Genomic DNA, 23,414 nt, shown 5'->3' with positions numbered 1-23,414 from the left:
CAGCCTCATGTAATGCATGTGTTTTTTTACCTAATAATAAATTAAAAAAACAAACTAAAATGTTATAATAAGTTAATAGTACATCAAAGTTTATTTCTAAAAGATAAATATGAACGACTATACGTGTTAACATAAGACATTACATTTATGCAGCTCGTGTAATACACGAGGTTCAGACCTAGTTTACATTAAAAAAAATGATACCATACTTGATACCCGTCCTATTAATGATTTAGACGTTTTGGGTATAAACCCTAAGCCAAATCACAATTTAATTTTATGAAAATAGATTTATGAAAATAGATTGTTATTTCTAAAAGAAAGAGATAATGATATAGAAAATAAAAATTAGGAGATATTATTTAAATTTGAGAAGTACATAGCATTATTATTCTAGAACATAAATAGAAAGGTAGCATATGAAACTAAAAAGAAAGCCTGCAAACTTGAACATCCATGTGATGACTCTTACTAATAATACAAAACAAGAGACAAATCTGAAAACCGTGAGGGCCATAATGGAGGTCACGTGATTCAAGAGCAGGTTTCAGCCGAGATGCCGATCCTTGAGTTTGCCAGATCAAAAAGGATCCGATGATTCTGTTGCTGCATATTGGCGATCACGTTCAGCGACGGCGACGCCGACATGGCCAGGCAGGTGACGCCGCCGGCGGAGCTGTAGATCAGGAAGTTCTCTTGTTTCATCGACAACTCCGCCCCATCGAACAAGAACGTCATTGTGGGCACCTGTTTGTTGATAGGGACGGTGTAGCACGTGTCGAACCCGCCTAGCGACAACACCACAGCGTTTCGGCCCATGCGCCTTCTGAACTCGTCTCTAACCGCGGTGTATGCCGGAGTGACCAGCCTCGTGAATACGGTCCCTGTTGACAACAACAACAACAAATATATATATATATAATGCACATGGAAAATAAGTTGAACCTCTGGTCCTCAAGCCTCATATTTCAATTTTCTGGGTTTAAATTTGATTAGCTTTAAGATTTTGACAACTTTAGTGAGAATCAGTGACTTATTTTTTCATTAGAACTCTTTTTAGAAATTGTATAAAAAATGCAAGTTAAGTAAAACCATTGTTTATTTTATTCGTAAGGACCCTTAGGAGGTTGAGTTGAGATGTATGAATTTTGTTGTATAGTTGCCTGAATCGATGATGGTGCCGGCTCCATTACTCGGGTTGAGGGCGAAAGCGGTTGGTGGGATGTTGACGAGCTTGGGGCCGACTTTGATTCCGATGAGCTTAACATAGTAAAGTGAAGGGCGTCTAGGGTTTGCAAGTAATGGTGTGTACTTGATGTTCTTGGGTTGGCCATTAGGACCGAGTCGTAGGGTTCCTGAGAAGTTAGGAGACTTGAAGCTGGGCAGGCAGTAGGAGAAAATAGACTTGTAGAGGGTTTTGGATTGAGATATCAAGGAGAGGGGACCGCGCCCGAGGCCTAAAACGCCCTGCGCTGGGAGGGAGCCTCCTACGGCCTTTTGAATGCACCCGAAAGAGTAGCCAGCGACCGAGTCCGTGGCTAGGGTTATATTGTCTTGACCCAAGTTAGCTGCTATAGATGAAGCCCCATACGTCATGTTCATCAAGCATGTCGTTCCTAGACAGTTTGTGTTTTGCACCTGAAAACCATCATATCCTTAGAATATTATATATTAATTTTTTTATACCTCGATCTACAACAATTTATTTAAGACTATCCACTATGGTGACCAAATTGCACAAACGGTTGCCACATGGCAAATAAGACAAAATTGTAGGAAATTATTTTAATTAAATAATTGAAATTTATGGACAACCAGGTTGGTATGGCAACAAACCAACAACCAACATAATATTAATTCTTTATTCTTTTTTTCTATTATTTAATTCTATTTCTTTATAATATTTAATTCTTTTCCTTTTTTTAGTATTTAACTTTTATTTGTTTATATAATAAAATATTATTTTATGTTGGGTTGTGATAGTGAGTGAAAAATTGGATTGGATTGGGTTGTTTATGTGGAAAAGAGAGAAATTAGTATTTTAATAAAAGATTGGGTTAGGTTGGGTTGTGATAGTGGATAGTCTAAGGTCCTTAATCAATTCTAAGGTGTAAAAGACAGACTTCATCAAGATAATACCAATGTACTCGGTGTCTATTTTATTATGCACCATGGCTAGATAATATATTTGACTAGCTAGCTAAGCTAGGATCCACTAAGATATCATCTACAAAAGTCGTTTTCGTATCTAGTAGTGCACTATAATTACCTAAAATATTATATATGAATGATTATTATTATTATATGGCTAGCTACTTCTCATAAACGATGAATGTTAATAATTGTTACTTGTGTTCAGATCTAAAAAAAAAAATATAAGTACTATATTTGTAACCTTTTTATTTTTTAAATAGTCAATAAAATAAAAGTAGACAAAAAGAGATAAGAATATCCAGCTAGCTAGCGGTGCCGACCAGAGTCCGATCCAATCTTAAATGCTAAAAAGGTACAACTAATAATGCATAATATACAAACACCAGCGTTGTTACGTACGTACCTGCTTGCATTGAGCAGCAGCACAGTCAATGGGTTTAAAAGTGGTAGATTTGGCAAAAGCAAAAGGCGCAGAGGTGCAGCCGAGGCAGCCGGCGCATGGAACCATGGCTATGTCGGCACTGGTGTCCAGAGCCATGAGCAAGGTCTGAGGCGGGGTTCCGATCTTGGCCCTGACGATGTAAGTAGGGCTTTGTATGAGCTTCCTGCCGGAGCCAATGGGAACAAAGGACCTGCCGGCGACTAAGCTGGAGAGGTAGGCGAGGCGAGTGTGGTCGTCGGCCTGCATTTGAAGGACGGTCTCCGCCCATGAAAGAGGTGTCTTGGGGCGGAAGGGGGAGCAGGGGCTGGAGATGTGGAACACTTTGAGGCTGGAGTCGCCGTCGTTGGAGTAGCACGAAGGGTGCCCGGACACCACACCCAAAAGGAGGACGACAAGGAGTAGTGCTACTTCCATTGATGGTGGTGACTGAGTGAGTGGGGTATGTATGTATGTATGGGAGTTGTAAGTAGGGTGGTGGTGATACGTGTATATATGCACCTCTTGGTCACAGGGATTTGTCTTCTTGTGTGCAAAAGGAATGTAAAAATATATTTTAAATAGTGAAAGTCGGTCAGCTAGTAAATTTCAAAGTTCGTCCTTTATGTATGTCTAATATATCAAAGTATGTCCTTTATCTTTAATAACCTTAGAAAACATCATTAATGTTTGAAAAACCAATCAGGTTATGTCCTTTACCCTAAACCTTGTTTGTTTTCCCAGTTAAATGAGGTCATGTGAGAAGCACATGAGGGTATATTGGTCTTTACCTTAATACTAGAAAAATAAAATTATAAAAAATTCAAATCTTCTTTCTCTTAACTATAGGCTTCATAATCTGCACATTATATCTTCAAAACTTCAAACAAAACCCAGATCTTCAAAACACGAAGAAAAAAATATTCAAAACTTCAAAACCCAGATATTCAAAACTTCAAAACCCGGATATTCAAAACTTCAAAACTCAGATTATCATCAACATTATCATCAATAACCCATGAACAAAAAAACCCCCAATTTCTTACAACTCATCAAAATTAGGGCAACAAAGTGGTTTATTGAGATCTAACAATCCTACCACCACCACAACCTACCTGCCGCCACCACCGCCACCACGATCCACCTGTCACCGCCATCACCACCGCCACCACGACCCACCTGTCGCCGCCATCACCGCCACCACGACCCACCTGTCGCCGCCATCACCACCGCCACCACGACCCACCCGTGTTGACTGTTTGACTGATGTTGACCCGACACCGAATCTGAACCGAGTCTGACCCGTGCCGTGACACCCAAACTCAGAATGATGCCCGAGAGGGTCGCTGGAACCCACGACTGCTGTGACTCGAGAGGGTCGCTGGAACCACCGCCGCCGTAGACGACGGCACCGGCTCCGCCGGTTCTCTCTCTCTTTCCTGCCTCCTCTTCTGCTCGATCTCTCTCTCTCACTCTCTCTTGCATATGCCAGGTTGTGGTGGTGGTAGGATTGTTAGATAGAGAGAAGAAGGGGGTATGTTGATGTGCAGGTGATTGAAAGATGGAGAAGATGATAGTGGAGTTTAGGGTTTTTATTAAGGTAAAGACCAATATACCCTCATGTGCTTCTCACATGACCTCATTTAACTGGGAAAACAAACAAGGTTTAGGGTAAAGGACATAACCTGATTGGTTTTTCAAACATTAAGGATGTTTTCTGATGTTATTAAAGATAAAGGACATACTTTGATATATTAGACATACATAAAGGACGAACTTTGAAATTTACTCTTTACTTCACGGGTCACACGGATTGGTAATGGCATGGCCCATCTAGTGATGGGATCTGATTATTAGAATGCTCAAGAGGTAAAACCAAAATATTGAAACTAATTAATATGACAATCACAACTAATAATGTGAGATTTTAGGTTCAACTTCAAACAAACACACAACAATTTCATGTAATTAATTTAGTAGTTAGTAAGAGTTGTGTATCATTGATCAATCAAAACAAGCCAACCTTATCATGCAGTAAAAGAAGCTCAAAACAAGATGGTAAATTTAGATGGTATTGCAAAATTTGGAAGTGGAGTAATATGATTCTGGGTCAATCAGCAAGTAACGTTTTGGTTTGGATATATATATAGAGAGAGTGTGTATCTCGAATGTTTCCATTCGTTGTTAAACGTTATTGTCTCAGGCACACAATTTACCATTTTCTGTTCACTTGGATCCATCAAGATGTATATATACTTAGACGGAACTTCTAGTGGAGCGATATGAAAGAAGTATGTAGGCATGTGGGCAAATGTTTAATTTGTCACCAACTAAAGATCAAACACCAAAGGCCCGGTGGAATGCTACAACTGTTGAATTCTAATTCGGAAATAGGATGATTTATCTATAAATATTGTAACAGGTTGCCAAAAACTTCTATAAAGAGTGACACTACTTAGGTTTTGGTTAAAATATTAGGGATGAGCAAATGGTACGCGATACCAAAACTCAATTGTATCGAATCATAATGTATTTGGCCATTTCGGTACCATCAAACGTTTTTCAGGATCGGTACTTTCGTTTCGATATGCTACCGGTATTTTGAGTTGATTTACCAAACCGTACCACGCACTTTCAGTACCGGTACCCATTTTCTCCTTGATTCTCCAATTGAGAGATGTTAACTAATGCCTCTGTGTCCACTCCCTGATCCTCCGATTGAGAGTTTTTCTACAAGTTGCCTCCTTAAACTAGTATGTATTACCATAACACTAATGTCTCACTAAGAAAAGTTAGTGATCACCTAGTACAAACGTCTCACTCTTTTCAACGAAGGGATTACCTTCTACATCTCACTAATCACAAGAGGTAGTGATCACCAGCCACCACCATCTCAAATCACTAAACAGACTTAGTGATGCCCCTTACGAATATCTCACAACAACAAAAATAATAATAAAAGCTCTTAATACAATGCTCAAACACTAGAATGAATAATTGTTTAGTTGTTGAACAATGTAAAACAAATAAGGTAAACTTGCTTTTAAGATTTGTAACGGTTTAAGATCCTTTTTCCCAAAATATTTATCTAAAAACTATGTTAAGCATCTTTTCGTCTTTAAGATAGAGGCAATTTGAGTCCTTAATAAGCTTCGCAAACACTATCCACCAACTTTCAAATTCAAATTATTTTAAAAGCTTATTATTAGAATCTGCAAGACTTATTAATTTTGTACAAATTTGATAAAACATCAAGACTTTATAATAATGATATTTTTGTAAGTTTGGTATTATTATATACATTTCTTGATTCGCATGTGATTCAGTTGTTAGTTTAGCTTTCATCTTCACTTGGTGATGTCTGTTTCAGATGTTGATCTTTGCATGCTTCTGAATCATCATTTTTGACTTGTATTAACCTTGATCTTTAATCAGCTGACGTTAATTCCCATTGATTTTCATTAATCCTCAATCAATTGATGTATGTAGATCCTAATCTTCAATCTTTAACCAGTCCATTCCAATTCGTCAATGTTAGTATTTTTAAGCAATCAATACCCAACTAATTTTATTCCAGATGAACTTCTAACTCATTATCAACCTTCTTGATGTATACATTAAATGTATTGGACATGTATGTGGTATATGCACATTGATTAGCAACAACTTAATAACACGGCGCTCTTATTTTTTAATCATATCAAAACTAGGGATGATTTGTGTTTCTTAATTTATTACATTAGCACAAACACATTGTTACCCCCTACATAAACAAACATATATGAAGATGTTTAAACAAACATAAGCGAACACACAAAAAAAACATTATTTACCAAACATAAATGAATATAAAGTATTCTTTTTAATAAATTAGTGATTAATTACAATGAGTTCTATTGGAGTGTTCATTTTTTTATACTAGAAAGCCCAATTAAAAATAATTATATTTAGATAAATAGTTAAAAAGCTTCTTTTATGTTTATATTTATGTTTGCGTTCATGTTTATGTTTATATCAATATAACTAATTATGTATTTCTTAAAATTTAAATGAACATAAATAAATAAACATCAGTGAGCACAAATAAAGGAACATAAAAGTTGTTCACATACATATATGAACCAACAAAACATGTTAATTTTCATTCATTTAATTAAATGAAAACAAAAGTTTGTTCATGTTCGTCAATTAATTAAACTAGGTTTAAAGAAGTTTGCCGCGTTGCGGCGAATTTCTTTTGTTATTTAGTCTGTGTTTACATGTATTTGAAATCACTACGGGGGCGTTGCGAACGGAACTGCTGACAAGAATAAAAAGAAAATATAGAAAAAATACTAAAAGATAACCGAAAGAAAATCAACCTGTTAGGACCGATTTTGACTCCGTAACGATTGCGAACCGAACGTGTGACGTGCGGAATCCGTACACGAACGTGACCGAACACACGAGACGTAATATAATCTGTGATTCTATTGAAAGATCTGATAACGTACAGCACCTGAATCATGTACACAGAACTTTCTCTCTCTAGACTTTCTCTCTCTAGGTCTAGATCTCCAAAGCTCCAAATGTCAAAAGTCTAACACATAAACCTCCTATTTATAGGCCAAGCCTTTAATGAGATTTCTTATTAATTACAATATTACCACCTTGCCTTTTTCTCTACTTATAACAATATAAGACTAGTTAGAACAGTTTCTCGGTATCTTGCTACGGATCGTATTGACGGAGGCGATAGACATAAATGCACCAACAGACTCCCCCTTGGATATTGTCGCAGTCAATCCATAGTCAAACTCGTAGCGACTTGTCTTACTCTCTCTCTCTCTCTCTTTGAGTCTTCTTGAAGCTTTAACACGTTTTCATCAACGTAGACTCCCTTTTGCTTGAACAGAATCCCCGTGGATCTGTCTTCAGCTTCAGCTCCCCCTTTCTGTAGACTCTTTTCTTCAAGCTCCCCCTTTCATCAAGCTTCTGTGCTTTTGGGATCGACACCTGGCTTTCTGGATACAAGCTCCTTCAGGATAGTTTCCTGGCACCTTGAATGCACGTTTCCTCTTGCGTTGAGCTCGTCTTCAGACTCCCCCTTAGACTCGGCTGTCGGGATCGTAGTTTGGTATAACATCTGCAAATCTCAAACGTTTATAAGTAACAACTATTTGAACATCCAGGATTAATGTCCTGGCTTTCTCAACATATGTTAAAATATTTCGACAATGAAAGCAATTTCGATTTTCCAGGAATTGTAACCTGGCTCTATTAAACTTTCTAAATCAAGATCCTGGCTCTAAGATATAATAATATGAATATATCCAGGAATTAACTTGATTCACTCCCCCTATCAACAATCTTCATAGATTTGGCAGTTTTAGCAAACAGGATCGGAAACTGGCTCTTTTACAGATTTTAACAATATGAGCATCCAAATCCCTCATAGTTAATCATCCAAGTCCAACTTAATGACCTTGGAGATATCACAAACTGTTTTTGATTTTTGATTTTAAAACTACAAGTTTCAAACTAATGAACTTGATTTATTTTCAGAAACACGATCAGCATACTAGATTTTGAAACTTAGCACTCAGACATCGGTTGTCGAAAATAAAGCAGAAATCAAAATCTTTTTGTATTTTTCTGAAACATAAAACAGTAAAGAAATATTTACAAACATATTTACAGACAATATTTTTGTTTGAGTTTGCGTCAGAGGATCATATCAGTTTATGACAAATCACTAGTACCATTGAGCTTTAAACACTTTTAGGTTCTAAACGATTCACTAGTACCACTCCCGTATCAAAATTCCCTAGATTTAGTCTTACAGGTGAGTATACCAATTTGATATATGTATCTGGGTTAATGCGAGACCATGAGAGCTTAGGTATGAACTTTCGTTCAGTCAAAGAGATGAAGGCTCGACTTTAGGTATGTTCCCTTTAAGGAATCTTTTCTTCAACTGCAATTGATTCATATCTTTCGATATTTTTCAATTTTTATGCAGAGGGTAAGCTTTTAAAGCGTATAAAGTATTATACGAGGTCTAGGTCATTGCTTCCGCAAAATCAGAAGATCAGGTATAATACGCCAGATATCAAACAGTATAAAGACCTAGTATCTCAGAATCAGGCAATCTCTCAAACAAGATTTCGGGGGTACCCATATATCCGAGAGATGTTCCCCACGAGATAAGTAAATTATTGATATTTAGGTTTATACCTCGAAAACAATCTACTAAGTGTGTAAAAACCTACTGGCATATCATCAGAGAGACCGTTTATCACATTAAAACATTCCATTTCTTTAGCGTACTGTGATTGTCTACTGATGTACTATCATTTCCTCTTTTTACACAAAAACTCATTTTGAATTTTTATCATGTTTTTGGCTTTTTCAAATTTTCTAATGTTTTTGTATTTTCAAAATTTTTACTCCCCCTAAAATCCAAAACCATTAAAAGAAAATTTGATAAACCGACACTGATAGCTTTGTCTTACCATCCATTTTCTGCTTTTCATGCTCTGTTTTGCAAAAAATTTAACACTTCTATTTATCAAGTTGTCAAATTTCGTACCCCCATGATTTTCAACACATTGATTTTTTACAGTTTGAAAACCGTTTTTCAATCTTGTGAAATTAATCATGTTTGTTCCGTCGTGAGGGTTTTGGCATATTCAAGTAACAATTTTTTTGTAATTTTTTTGAATTTTTGCAAATTTAAAAACAAACATATTTTTGGTTTTTCAAAATTTTGACAAAATAAAAACATATTTTTGGTTTTTAAATTTTTCAATTTTTAGGGTTTTTGAAATATTGTTTATTTAGATACAGAAATCAAACAAACTCCCTGTTCAACAGTAGCAGGGACCAGCAGCCTCTTCCTTTCGTGCCAGGCTGCTCCGACACTCTTCTTGTTGACATTCAAATTTCTTCGGAAGCACCTGCACATTCACACTTACTCAATTACTTGAACAATTTAGCCCAGGTCTTTTTGACCTTAGGCATTTCAACACAAAATGATTCATTTAACTTCGGAAAATTTTTGTCATTTTGTACAAAGACTTTTTCAACTTTATCATCATTTTTTTCTTCATTTACCGAAGTCATTTGTTTCTTAACTGTCCATGTTTGACCTTTAGGAGTACCTCTTTTGTAAAAAGGTGAATCTTTTTGAACATTTTGATTCTGAACAACATTTGGTTTCCAAAATTGATTTGATTTCCAAAACTATTGGGGTTTTATTGCATCGACAGTTGTTTTCCAACTTTGTGTTGTTCTTAATCTGAGTGTGTGAGAATTCCAGGTCTGTCTAGAATCGAACCTGTTCGGGTTTGATTTCCAAGTTCGATTCGAAGTAAACTTGTTTGTGTTGTACCTCCAAGTTTGTTTGGAATCAAATCTGGTTGACCTTTGTTTCTCATCCTCAGATTTCTGTTTCACAACATCATCAGACTTCTTTTTCTCAACATCAATAGGTTTCGGATTTGGACACTTGCGTGCAAGATGTCCAGTTTGATCACATTTGAAACATGTTCTCTTTGAAACATCTTTCACCTGTTATTGTTGCGTTTTCTTTTGAGCATAGAACTCTTCATTAGACTGTCATCTAAATTGGAGTTCTTTCTCTTCTTCGGAACTTGTTCCATGAACAAAATTCATCTTTGTTTGATAATTTGGCGTTTCATTTCTTTTCCAACTTTGTTTCTTCTTCTAACCCAACCCAGCCTTCATGTTTTTCTTTTTGTAAACAGGTTTGTTATAAAAAGTTTTGTGACACTTTTGAGCAAATTTTGGAATTTCAGATTTTTCAATCTCAACCATTTTGAAAACTTTGTCAATCTTTTCTGAAATCACATTCTGAATCGGGAATACAACATCTAAGAATAACTTGTCCGATCCAATCATTGTATAAACCAATCCTTTTGAATCATCATTCAAATTTTTCTCAGATTTTGAACTTTTCAGATATTGTTCATGAAAACTACCTTCATTTTCATCCTGTGATTCATATTTACCTGTTTCAACCGACTCTTCTTTCAACACACTTTCAACGACCTTACCTACCACCTCTGAATCACTTGAATCATCAGATTTGGAATAGGTTACGTCAATGTTATCTGGCAATTGATCTACCATGTTGAAAGCCTTTTCCAGCTTCTCGTCATCATAGAACGTGAATTTTTCATCAAACGGTGGTGGAACTTGATGATATTCCGAGCTAATACCTTTCTTATTTTTCTCAGAATCAACATCACTCGGTTTTATATTGAAAATTCTTTCAAGCACATATGATGATGCATGATAACTTTTTAACTTGTTGTTATATCCTGTTCTAAATCAGCAATTTGACGCTTTAGCTTAGCAACATCATCAATGTAAGAGTTTACAACTTGTTGCTTTATTTCATATTGTCGCTTAAGCGTATCAGTTGTTTCAAAAAAGTATTTCAATCTCGATTGAACAAGTTTCATTTGACCTTTCACATCTTCATATGACTTTTTAGTAATGTGATAAGCCAATTTTATTGAATCGTATTCTTTTTTCATTTTTTGACATGCATTTTCTTTTTGAACACATTCTTCTGTCATTTTTGAAACCTTTTCTTTCAAAATCTCATTTTCTTTTTCTAAGTTCTTGCATTTTTGTGTGAGCTTTTCGTCATTATCTTTTAAAATCTTTTCGTTTTCTAACATTTCTTTGCATTTATTTTTGAAAACTTCTTCGATTTTATTAAATTCAAGATCTCTTGTTCTGAACTTTTCCTCTTTTTCAGTACAAGCTCTGCACGTTTCCACGCATTTCTTGCACTGTTCAACAGTTTCATTTAAGACTTCAGAATTAGAATTTACCTTAGTGATTGGCACATCGGTGTTGTTTGTTGTTTCAGTTTGATCAGCATCTTTTTTCTTTTCTTCTTTACCAACACCAGCATCATCACCACCATCATTCAAACTCTCATTCTTCTTCTCTTCTTCTTCTTCTTTCGTCTTGTCTTCCTCAACAACTTGTTGTTCTTCAGTAACAGCATCTTTATTCACCACAACTTTTTCTTCTTTTTCTTTCACTTCTTCAGCCACCTTCTTCAACTCTTCTACCATACACTCAACATTTTTCTTCATTCTTGCGTCATCCCTCTTCCTCAGACTAGATGTCATAGCATCTCTGATGATTTTATCCAGCCTTTTCTTGTAGGTTTTGTCTTTTTCAACATTTGAGTAATACTCGCCGGATAGAGGAATTACTGCAAGAACTTCATCAAAAACTATTTCACTTGGATGAACAACCGGTTCACCATCCCTGTTCACATAACACTCTCTTTTCTTATCCCATCTTTTGTTGCTTACAGCATTTCCATACTCTCTTTCCATATCTTCGATTTTGTATCCAACAATGCATCTTTCTCTGTATGTTTTCTCATTCAGAATCTCTTCTCTGGTTTTCTCCTTTATTTCAGGAACAAAGGCACTATGTTTGCTTTTTGATATTGTTCTGCCATGAGCTGTGAATCGACCATCAACACGATCTTCTTCTGGAAGAATCTCACTCCAATCATACCCTTCATCATCATGGATTACTACACATGCTCTTGACTTCTCTTTGGGATTATTTTCGATCTTTTTCGGCTCTTCTTTGCTACGGTGGTAAATTGCCTTTCGGTAATAATCATCATTGAAAGGATGTTCATTTCCATCAACTGCAGAATTATTGCATTCTCTCTTGAAATGACCTTTTTGCTTGCATTTGAAACAAGTCACTTTGGATTTATCAAATCCCAGCTTAGTTGACGATCCACCAATAGCATGTTTGCCTGTAATCTCCATGTACCTCTGAGCTCTTGTGATGCAGCTCGCTAAACACCAGCGGATATCGTTAAGTTCCATCTCTTCCGGATCAATCTGGTCGTAGTCTTCTTTGGTCAATTTAGAATTTCCAATTTTGCCAGCTACTAGACCTTCATACGACTCCAGGACAGATGCAAGGAAGCTCATTTGCTGCTTAGCAAAATTGATGCTCATAGCCGGAGAATTTTTCAGTTTCAGAGCGATGTTGCAGAGAACTTCTTCAGATTCTTCAGGGTTTGCTTTTGAAGAAGATGAATGATATCCTGGATTGTAGCTTGATGAGCTTGTCTGTAGTTCCTTTGTCTTCTCACCACTAAATGCTATCTTTGGTGAATCACCAGCTTTCACCGAGGGTATGTTACCTTTGTAATAAAGACCAACATTCTGATGATGTGAAGAACTGCTCATCTTGCTTTGCTTTTGTAGCTCCAGTTCATGACTTTCAATTTTTTCTATCAAAACATCAAGAGAAATTGTATCATATAGCACATCATTTTTTAGAATAAACACAAATGTTTGCCACTGATCAGCTTGGGGTAACGCTTCTATGATTTTATCAATTATTTCCTCTCATGTTTTAACAATACCAAACCTATCAAGTTTAATTTTCAAATGACAAAATCTTTCTATCATTTGTCGAACTGATTCCTCTTTCAAGCTATCAAACAAATCAAATTCTTTCTTTAATAAAGCAATTTTATTTTTCTTGATTTGTTTACCCCCCCCCCACCTCAGCTTTAACCCGTAAAGCTTCCCAAACAGATTTTGATGAACCGTCATGTTGAAGTAAAGCAAACATGTCATCTCTAATTGATGATTGGATTAAAGCAATCATTCTCTGTTCAGATGAGAAGTTCTTTTTGTCTTTAATGTTTAAGCTCTTGAGAGGGATTTCTTCTCCTTTGTCATTGACCGGCCTATCATAACCAAATTCCAAACAAAACCAACTTTCATGCATGTAAGCTTTTGCCCAGTTGATGAAACGCTCCTTCCACCAAGTATAGTCTTCAATACTTTCAAGCTTTGGTGGTTTTGAATGAGTTCCATAAAAATTGTCATGATTAATGTTTTCATTGATCGTTTTTGTAATGGATTTCGGTGTGACAGTTGAGGTTTCGGAAGACTCGGACGTAAACGCCTTGTAAAACGTGTTGTAGAACTCTTTAGCCATGATGCTAACTCCTCAAATCACAACACCTTTTAATCACCTGAATCACAAATACACAAGATTAGTTCAAACACCTATCAATTAACTGAAACAGACTGGTACTCGAACTGGTGAATATTCTGTGCGAACTGAGGTTCAAGTTGTCAAACCGTGCAAACTGCTATGACCCGGATCAAATTCAAACGACCTGACCCTATTTCGTGCGTACTGAGTTCACTCTTAAACGACCTGAAGGGCTATAACCACTTCACACGACCTGAGTGACTATCTCAAACGACCTGGAAAGTCTATAACCACTTCACACGACCTGATATGTCCAAACCATGCAAACTGGGTGAATATCTCAAACGAACTGAACTGAGTAATGTCCAATTCGTGCGACCTGGGAAAAGTTTCAAATGAACTGATCTTTTCACACGACCTCAGGTTCAATTCGTACGACCTGGGGTTAAATTTAATCAATCCGTGCAAACTAGGAGCTCAAATTCAAACGAGCTGGCACTTTACAAGCGACCTGGAAGCACTTCGTGTGAAATGGTTTAATTTGGTTCGAAATGATGTTAACTTCATGTGAACTGGTACAATATTCACACGACTTGATGCTGATGTCACACGATCGGGTACATTTTTGACAAAATTGATCAAGATTTAGGTCGAATTAGGATCTGATTCTTTCAAGGATTGAATAAAACTATGTTTCGCGTATTATATATGAAAATCAGTCCATTTTATCCGTAAAAAGTCGTTTAATTTTGCAATTTTCTGTTGAAAACGTGAAGAATATGAAAAAGATGAAGAAATAGATCAAATCTGATGCAATTTTGGATCTGAATTTGATGAAATCCTGTGCGAAATCGTGTGATTGATCCGTGCAATCGAGCTCCTGCTCTGATACCACTTGTTAGGACCGGTTTTGACTCCGTAACGATTGCCAACCGAACGTGTGACGTGCGGAATCCGTACACGAAGGTGACCGAACACACGTGACGTAATATAATCTGTGATTCTATTGAAAGATCTGATAACGTACAGCACCTGAATCACGTACACAGAACTTTCTCTCTCTAGACTTTCTCTCTCTAGGTCTAGATCTCCAAAGCTCCAAATGTCAAAAGTCTAACACATAAACCTCGTATTTATAGGCCAATGCTTTAATGAGATTTCTCATTAATTACAATATTGCCACCTTGCTTTTTTCTCTACTTATAACAATATAAGGCTAGTTAGAACAGTTTCTCGGTATCTTGCTACGGATCGTATTAACGGAGGCGATAGATATAAATGCACCAACACAACCAAAAAAATTGTATAGTAACGATGTTGTTCGTATGAAACCCGTGGTCAGAGATGAGCAAACGGTTCTAGGTACCGGTACCAAATTTGCCGAACAGAAAGATCTTAAGTACCAATTCGGTACCGACTTTTGTCATTCCCGGTATCGGTTCACTACTGTTTTTTACCTTCATATACCGGTACCATAACCGGTATTTTCAATATCAGTACCGATTCTGTATCGGTTGGAACTGAGCTCATCCCTACCCCTAAAACTAAAAAAAGAAAAAAAAAGAAAAGTTGAAAAATTCAATAAAAAAAGTTGTACGACACCGTTGTTGTTCGTATGGTACCGATGATCAGGGATGAGCAAAAGGTACCGGGTAGCAGCACTGAATTTCCTGAACCAAAAGATTTCCAATATCAATTCGGCACCAACTTTTGGCGTTTTCTGTACTAGTACCGGTTTTTACCTTCATGTACCGATACCAAACAGGACCGTACCGGTATTTTCGATACCAGTACTGGCTTGATACCGATTGACACCAAACTTATCCCAACCCGTGACATTAAAAGAATGGTTAAAGTTAAAAAAGTAAAGAAAATAACTATTATTATAATATTAAAAGAATAAAAGTATTAAAAAACTATATATTATTATAATATGAGTAAAATGCCCGGATAGTCCCTGTGGTTTTGTAAAATAACACCTATAGTCCCCAACTTTTGAAAATTACAGTGGTGCTCCCTGTGGTTTGACGAGTTGTTACTCAGATAGTCCCTGTAGTGGATGTTCGTTAGTTTTCCCCGTTAAATCAATCTGAAATTACTTATATACCCCTCTCTTTAAAAAAATAAAAAAAACAAATATGAAATATTAAAAGTGTGGGACCTACCACTCACCCCCAACTTCATCTTCAACCTCTATCACCCAACCCTCTACCATCACCATTTTCTCCATCAAGCACCACCCAAATCTGAAACCACACCTCCACGACACCCTATCTAAAATACTCATCTATCTGTCTACAACCATATCAGATTTCAATACACCTATGATCAAAAACTTTATTCACTTGAGCTTGAAACCCCTGATCAAATAAAACTAAATCCCTCACAGGGTCAACTATAAAATGGTAAAAAGGAAAAAGAAATTGTCACACCCTAAAATTCCACATGCGGGGTTTTATCGCAAGGCGCGTGACATTCCAGGATCAAGCCACTAACCATGTTGAACCATTAGGCTATGCGGTATGGGGGACGTCCCCGGGTCGTCCTGGTCCGTCGCCGGAGCACACACCGTGCCGCCCCCTTCCGTCGTCGTCGTGAACGGCGAGTGTAAGATGTTGAGGACGGGCCAATAAAGGACAAAAGAGTGTGGGGACCGAGGTATACATGACCGTTTGAATAAAAAAAATCAATTAACCTGATTAGATGGAATTGAAGAAGAATATAAGCCTTGTCCTTTGAATTTACTGGAAGATGAAGAAGATGAGCCCTGTCCTTTGAATTTTATCCTGATTTGTAGGTAGAAATGAGGTTTAAATGCTGATTTTTAGGTTAGATGGAGAGATGAGGGAGGGAGAGACGAGATGAGCTGGGGGAATGGGGTGAATTTGATCGGAAAGTGGTTGAAAGGGGATTTTGATGGATTTGAAAGGGGATAAAATGTGTGGCTTAGGTTAAATAATTAAATACAGAATATATATTAATTATTAAAAATATTGCATTAAATGAGTTATTAAGGCTACTTTATTAAGTTTATGTTTTTTTTTAGTTTATGTCTTTTTTTTAAGTTTATTTTTCTTAAGTTTATATTTTTTTTAAGTTTATGTAATGTTTTTAATATTAATGAAAATATTTTGTTACTTTATTTGTTAAATGTTAAAAAAAAGGTAGAAGATTAAAAAAATAAAAAAACATAAAAGTAGTGGGGTAGGATCATCTAGGACCATCCTCCCATGCCCTCTAGTTTTGGAGGATGATCCATCCTTAGGAGGACTATGACGTGTCGCCTACGTGGCGGATCATCCTCCAAGGATGGACCATCACCATACCCACTAGCCTTACAAATTAAGATGTAAAACATTTAAATACCACATTCAACATGAATAGTTTTAGAAATTTGAGAACGTAAGTTCTAAATTATCAGCGGAAGCTAAAGTATAAAATCCAGACTAAATTGAAAACCACAGTTATGCAACGAAATAATGCAAACGATTCAACCAAAAGCCATGACACTCTCCAAGCTGCAAGTTCCCATCCGAGCCGTACCTAAGGAACCTGCAAAGCATGCAATAGTGTGTCAACATAAAGTTGGCAAGTTCACAGTTTTCCGTTCAATTGCAAAAACAAGTTCGTTAAAATACTTCAGTAGTATTCCAATCCAAGAATATAAAGCGGTCCCAATACAGGGATAGTAGTATTCCAATCCAGGAATAACGCGGTCCCAGTCCAGGCTTATTCCGGTTGTAAAGCGGAAGAAGAGGGAGAAGGGGCACAGCCCCACCAGCAGCCCACGTTTCCGACCCGAAAGGAATTGCAAATGAAAGAAGAATCTGTGTGCACTATCCATGGAGTGGAGTGACTATTCTGAATCACGAATTACAAATGCCTGGAAAAGTTCTATTGCGCACCAATACCCAACCAAAGGGCCACTGCGGTAATCTACAACTTCGAGTTGTCAATTATATCCTTTATTACGACCCAATTCTTGAAATTTGGGACACAAGTATTCAATTAGTTCGGGGATAGTAGTGTGATTCCCAATCCAGGGATAGTTATGTTTCAGTTGATCCAATCCAGGAACGCGCGTGTAGCCCCAAACCAGGGGTACCGTATGTATTTCCCAGACTAGGGAAATAAGTGTGTTGTCCCAAGCCAGGGATAGTGTGGTTCCCAATACCCGGGAATGTGTACTACTCCACCTCCAGTGGATAGTATGTTTCAGTGGTTCCAATCCAGGAACACGCGTGTAGCCCTAAACCAGGGGTACCGCATGTATTTCCCAAACTAGGGAAATCAGTGTGTTGTCCTAAACCAGGGATAGTGTGATTCCCAATACCCGGGAATGTGTACTACTCCACCTCCAGTGGATAGTAGGTTTCAGTGGTTCCAATCCAGGAATGCGCGTGTAGCCCCAAACCAGGGGTACCGTATGTATTTCCCAAAACAGGGAAATAAGTGTGTTGTCCCAAACCAGGGACGCATGCTTTTAGTAAAAAGTTGTGAACTCATTTAGTTTTGCTCGGTAAGACTTAATTGTTTGATAAGTTGATGTGGTCATCCAGGATTGGTTGCAAAGCTTCTAAATCCATAAGCTAGTCGTCTCGACCGCATGCTCAAATAAAACTTGTAACCGAATTGCCTTTGATTACAATTCATTTTGATAAACGTCGTATAACCTGACCTGTTGACATCTCTGTATCTAACTCCACACGAAACCTTAACCCGACACCAACGAGTTTGGATCACCCACGACCCTTCTGATCCCATTACTCGCACCGGGTACCAAATACATGCCAGTTCCTAACCGAACCCGATCACCATCCAGTAATCTATCCAAACATGTTTGATCAAAAGAAACCACCACCATGATATAGTAATCATTAGATGCCCAAACCAATCATCACGTGACCTAGTTGTAATCATTATCCAATCATAACACATAAAAGCAATTCATCACCAAACTTTAGACAAAAATTCATGCAACCTACGTAAATGTTTTTCTTGAAAAAAAATTACTCCCCTCACTATCATTCCAAATTGTATTAATAATGTCCATGAAGGATAATCCCCATGCGCAAAAACTCCAACCAAAGCCTTCCAAATAAATTATAATATATGAATATATCATACAACCCAATTGGTGATCTAATTCTATATCAATGTTCTCATTACACATGACTGTTGCAACTTTCCTACCATACATGCATGACCAGCCATCGCTACCTCCTTGTTTCATTTTTAACATCCCAAGACTCATAACACCCTAGCCCACAATCAAATTACAAGGTTTAAATACCAACCTGTACCCAGCAACTAACGCAAGCCTAACCAGGTTCACACGCTCGACCAATGTTCGCCGCGCACGAGACAGTACTAGCTAAAGTTCGGGTCTGTTTCAGATCTGTTTTGCATCTGAGACATTTTAGATTGTAAAGACGAGACGCGTGAGTTAAAATCCTGCATAACCGCTAATCTGAATAAACCCGAAACCTTGTCTTCTTCTACCACGGATCACCATCCACAACCACATATTTCATTCGCCACCAATCGGTTACCACTCGTAACCCACACTTGTATTCGCGGATTTCATAGCTAGCTAATCGATGTCGTCGGCCACGAACCACCACCGAGATCAAGACCACCATAGTCGAACAACTCCATCATCACCCTCTACGTCGTCACCGCTTATCATTGAACATCACCACTCAACCGAAACCACAATAAACTCACATAAAACTCCATACACGAAAACATCTTTTAAAGGAGGTTAGAGATTACCAGAAAACGCGAGTTGATGATTGTATCGTCCAAAAACCACCTCCTTTGCCACGCGATCCCTCCAACATACTCTTCTCTCTCTATCTCTCGTGTTTTTCTTTTCTTGCGGCTGCAACAACCCTAGGTCGCATGGAGGACTAGGGTTTTTGTTGTATAATTATTTTTTTTAACTGATCACTAATATTAATCAATTAATATGAATGTAACTAATACTAATCAATTAATATAAATGTATAATGTTCGTGCTACGGTTATGGACTCGTAAGTTCAGAGCTACGCGAGTGGGTTCCAACAGTTCGGGTCGGTTTAACGCGATATGGATAAAATATAATTAATTCATCAAATAATAAAAAGCGTATGATTTGATTTATAAAAGTGAAACAAATGGTTTTTACCTCAAAGTTACGGGTTAGGTGGGTTGGTAAGTGGGTGTATACTGCGTATACGAAACCGTTTATAATTACGGGTCTCGTTAAAGTAAACCCGCTCGAATAATCGAATAAATATACCAGTTAAATTATATTTACTAATTTATATAAAAACGAATATGTATAACTAATATAAATATATAAACACATGTATAATATATTCTCACCGGTAACTTTACGTAGTCAACCAAGGTCGAAAATGTCGAGTGTCACATCATCCCTTTGTTGAAAAATTTTCGTCCTGAAAATTTAGATTATGATATTTTTAGGGCCATGGTTGAAACTTCATTGCTAAAGAGATCATTCAGATATATGACGGTATAACAAGATGAGATAAAATCAGGCAAGATGATTGAGATGATTCAATAGTTCATCCGAACAAGTTATAAGGAATTTTATATAGGTATGGAATAGTCGATTATCATAGCAACCAAATCGAATACTGCAAGTGTAGGTGCACATAAGTGCGACTATCAAGAGTTATAGGGGGTCGCTTACAATGTAAGTATACAAGAAAGTAAAGAAATGACGCAACCTAGATGGTACCATGGTATTGAATTCTGGTGGTTCAATTTCCTTTCACTAAGTTCATAACATACCTAGCCACAGGGTATATTTGTCATCGTTGAAGTGATATTAATGTTGATGATCTAGTAGGCGAAACTACTATGGCTCGAAGTGAACCTGATACATCGGAGTGAATCATATACAGGGGTTTAGTTTAGAGATCCAGTTAGGCTATCAAAGAGGACAACACTGATACATGTAAATTCATAATCTGAGGAGGTTGTATCAAGTTATGGTAGGTACGCGAAATGGTCACAAGAGTTGGAGCACCAGTGTGTCATACACCGGTATAAGATTAACCCCCGTAATGATAATTTGGTTTGCATGTTCACTCTAGCTCCTCCTGTCCTGTGTCAAGATGTCCTTTAGATTCGATTATAAAAAACTAGTGTTGCCAAAGAAATGAAAAGTCACCAAAAGTTTAGTTATCGACCATAAGTCGGTCAATTAAAGGTTATATCAAAAGAGTAGTCGGGAATCCCCGATAGTACCATCGGCAGGCTCGAGCTGGTGTCTCGATCGGCTCTGTGGTGTGGGAAAAAGTACAAAGGGTTATGATGCGAGAGGTTCCGTTTTCACGGCTCTCCGACGGAAATAGATGCTAGTTGCTGGTGATCCCAAGGACACAACCACTAAGGATGATGATACAAGAGATTGATGTTTTCCTCATCAGAAGAGAGGGGTGTGGATGTTGGACCGTGTTCCGACCCTGAATAGTCAGTAGAGAACGTTCATCTTCATGTACGAAGGCGGAATCAACGTAAATGAAGTTATAACAGCCATTCCTATTCAATTCCTTTCTTTTTATTGTTTTTCTGATATTGATTTGACAGAGTTTCGGTAACAAAAGCTCTCAACAGATCCGCTTCAACATACACGACTAAACTAATCAGGTTCGCTTGAACGTCCCTGTATATAGTGTTATAGGTTCGCTCCAAAGGACATGTCGTACAAGCGGACCAGTCAACTTGACACATAAGTGAACCACCTTATGACACATAAGTGGACCAGTATGATACCTTAAAAGCGGACCTACTTACATGTTCACAAAAGCGGACCTACAACATAAAACCTAATTTTGACTTTCAAGACCCTATGTTGACCTATCTTGACCTAAGACGTAATGCAGACGTAGTCAACAGACATCCCATGCATTAACAAACTCCCCCTTGGATGTTGACGTAGTCTTCAGCTCCCGAGTCTTCAGTCTTGGTCTTTTCTCCAACTCTCTGTCTTCATATCATAAGCATTCTTCACAGGTTTAGAATCACAACCTGACTCCATCTTCCATCTTCCCTTTGACTGTTGATCCAGACTCCCCCTTTCACAGACTCCCCCTCTCGATATGCTAGAATCTAAGAGATCTGGTTCAAGCTTTGACATTTAGCTTCCGTTGGGAATAATAAATTCCAAACCTGTTACTCAACCAATAACATTACAATTCTATCTTTTCAATAAAAATCACAAACTCAATCAGCTTATAAAAATCCACTCAAGTATTCAGGTCCAAGTTAATGACCCTGATCACTCGATTAATCTACCAAGTTCAATTTAATGACCTTGGTTGATCATTTGACGAATCAAACTGATTTTGGAAAAACATTTTCACATTTTAACAAAAAATGTAACAAGCATCAACTTAATGAACTTGTTTTATCTTTTGAGAACATCTCAATTTCTGACAAAGTAAGCTCTCCTCATTCTTCAGCTCAGAACTTTCCTGCATCTGCTTCAATCTTCAAGAATCCAACAATTAACTCTCCACTTTGGTTTGTAAAAAATAAAGCAGAAATAAAATCTTTTTGGATTTTATAAAGTGTTCTAAACTAAGAAATGAAATACAGAAAACTTAAATTGCAGAAATAAAGAAATTGAACTATATACAAGCTTATTTTTGGCGAGCGTGTCAGGGAATCATATCAGCTTTTTAGACAAATTACTAGTACCATTAAGCTTAATTACATGCTCAGACTTAAACAATTCACCTCGACTGTCGATATACTGATCCATCTTAAATTTTCACACAAATTTCAATCTATTCAGGATACGATTTAGATGACTTATGAACTTAGCTCAATTCATGTGTCCCACCTCTTGAATATACTCCCGTATCCAGAATCCCAATATTCAGTCTTACAGGTGAGTATACTACAATGATATCTGTACATAAATTAGGTATGCGAGGGCCGAGGGATCTCAGGTCGATACTTCCGTATGCGTAGAGAGATATCAGCTTTGACTTTTCAGTATGTCCCCTTTAGATGATCTTTTAGCTACAACAGCAGCGACTATCAATTTTATTGTTTCATCTGCATGCCCAGGGTTTATGCTATGTTTCAAGCATTTTGGTGAAAATATTATCCAAGGACTAGGTCAGAACTTCCGTTCAGCAGAAGTCCCGGAATAATACCCCAGACATCATTGAGTATAAAAACCTAGTATATCAGAATACGAGACCTTTCAAACGAGATTTCAGGGGTTACCTATATATCCAAGTAGTGTTCCCCACGAATTTCACAAGTTTGAAATTTTAGGTTTATATCCCGAATAAATCTACTAAATGTGCGAAAACCTATCGACACATCATCAGTGAGACTGTTTAACTCATTTAGACTTTACAAATCTTTAGCATACTGTAATTGTCTAGCCGATGTACTATCATTTTCCCTATATACACAAGCTCTTTTTCAATTTTATCATGTTTTTGTATTTTTGCATTTTTTACTGTTTTTGTATTTTCTGAAAATATATCTATTCACAACTATCTACTCCCCATAAATACCAAAACAAGTAAAAAATCGACAAACCATTGCAGATTGTTTCTCGTCTTCATCCACAATAGTACTCTCATCAACGCCAATTATGCCATCCGACACCGACAGAAGCTTCATAGCGTTCAGTTTTAACAAATATTTAAACCGATTTTTATCAAAAGCTTTGGTATGTAAATCAGCTTTCTGTTCGTCAGTGTGGATTTTCTCAATTCGTATCAACTTTTTCTCGAAACAGTCGCGAATAAAGTGATGACGAATTTCTATATGTTTAGTTTTAGCGTGATGTAC

General features: G+C 37.2%; 1 protein-coding gene across 1 annotated transcript; it reads right to left on the bottom strand.

The window, feature by feature from the left end:
* Nucleotides 1-337: 337 nt before the first annotated feature.
* Nucleotides 338-3,100, bottom strand: LOC110944650 (aspartyl protease AED3). The gene is made up of 3 exons (XM_022186305.2): nt 2,558-3,100; nt 1,164-1,638; nt 338-884 (listed from the first exon to the last, which is right to left on the bottom strand). The coding sequence occupies exons 1-3, from the start codon at nt 3,008-3,010 to the stop codon at nt 535-537; spliced, it is 1,278 nt and encodes a 425-aa protein (XP_022041997.1). The 5' UTR covers nt 3,011-3,100; the 3' UTR covers nt 338-534.
* Between the last annotated feature and the right edge of the window lie 20,314 nt (nt 3,101-23,414).

This window comes from Helianthus annuus, chromosome 1 (genome assembly GCF_002127325.2).
Source record: "Helianthus annuus cultivar XRQ/B chromosome 1, HanXRQr2.0-SUNRISE, whole genome shotgun sequence".
Classification (NCBI taxonomy): domain Eukaryota; kingdom Viridiplantae; phylum Streptophyta; class Magnoliopsida; order Asterales; family Asteraceae; genus Helianthus; species Helianthus annuus.
Note: the sequence above shows the minus strand (reverse complement) of the source record. Positions and strands in the feature narration are given on the sequence as shown.

Coding starts and splice junctions, on each gene's coding strand:
- LOC110944650 (XM_022186305.2), bottom strand. CDS start 3,010: ATGGAAGTAGCACTACTCCTTGTCGTCCTCCTTTTGGGTGTGGTGTCC. Junction 1,639..2,557: donor CTGCTGCTCAATGCAAGCAG/GTACGTACGTAA, acceptor GATGGTTTTCAG/GTGCAAAACACAAACTGTCT. Junction 885..1,163: donor CGGCACCATCATCGATTCAG/GCAACTATACAA, acceptor TGTTGTCAACAG/GGACCGTATTCACGAGGCTG.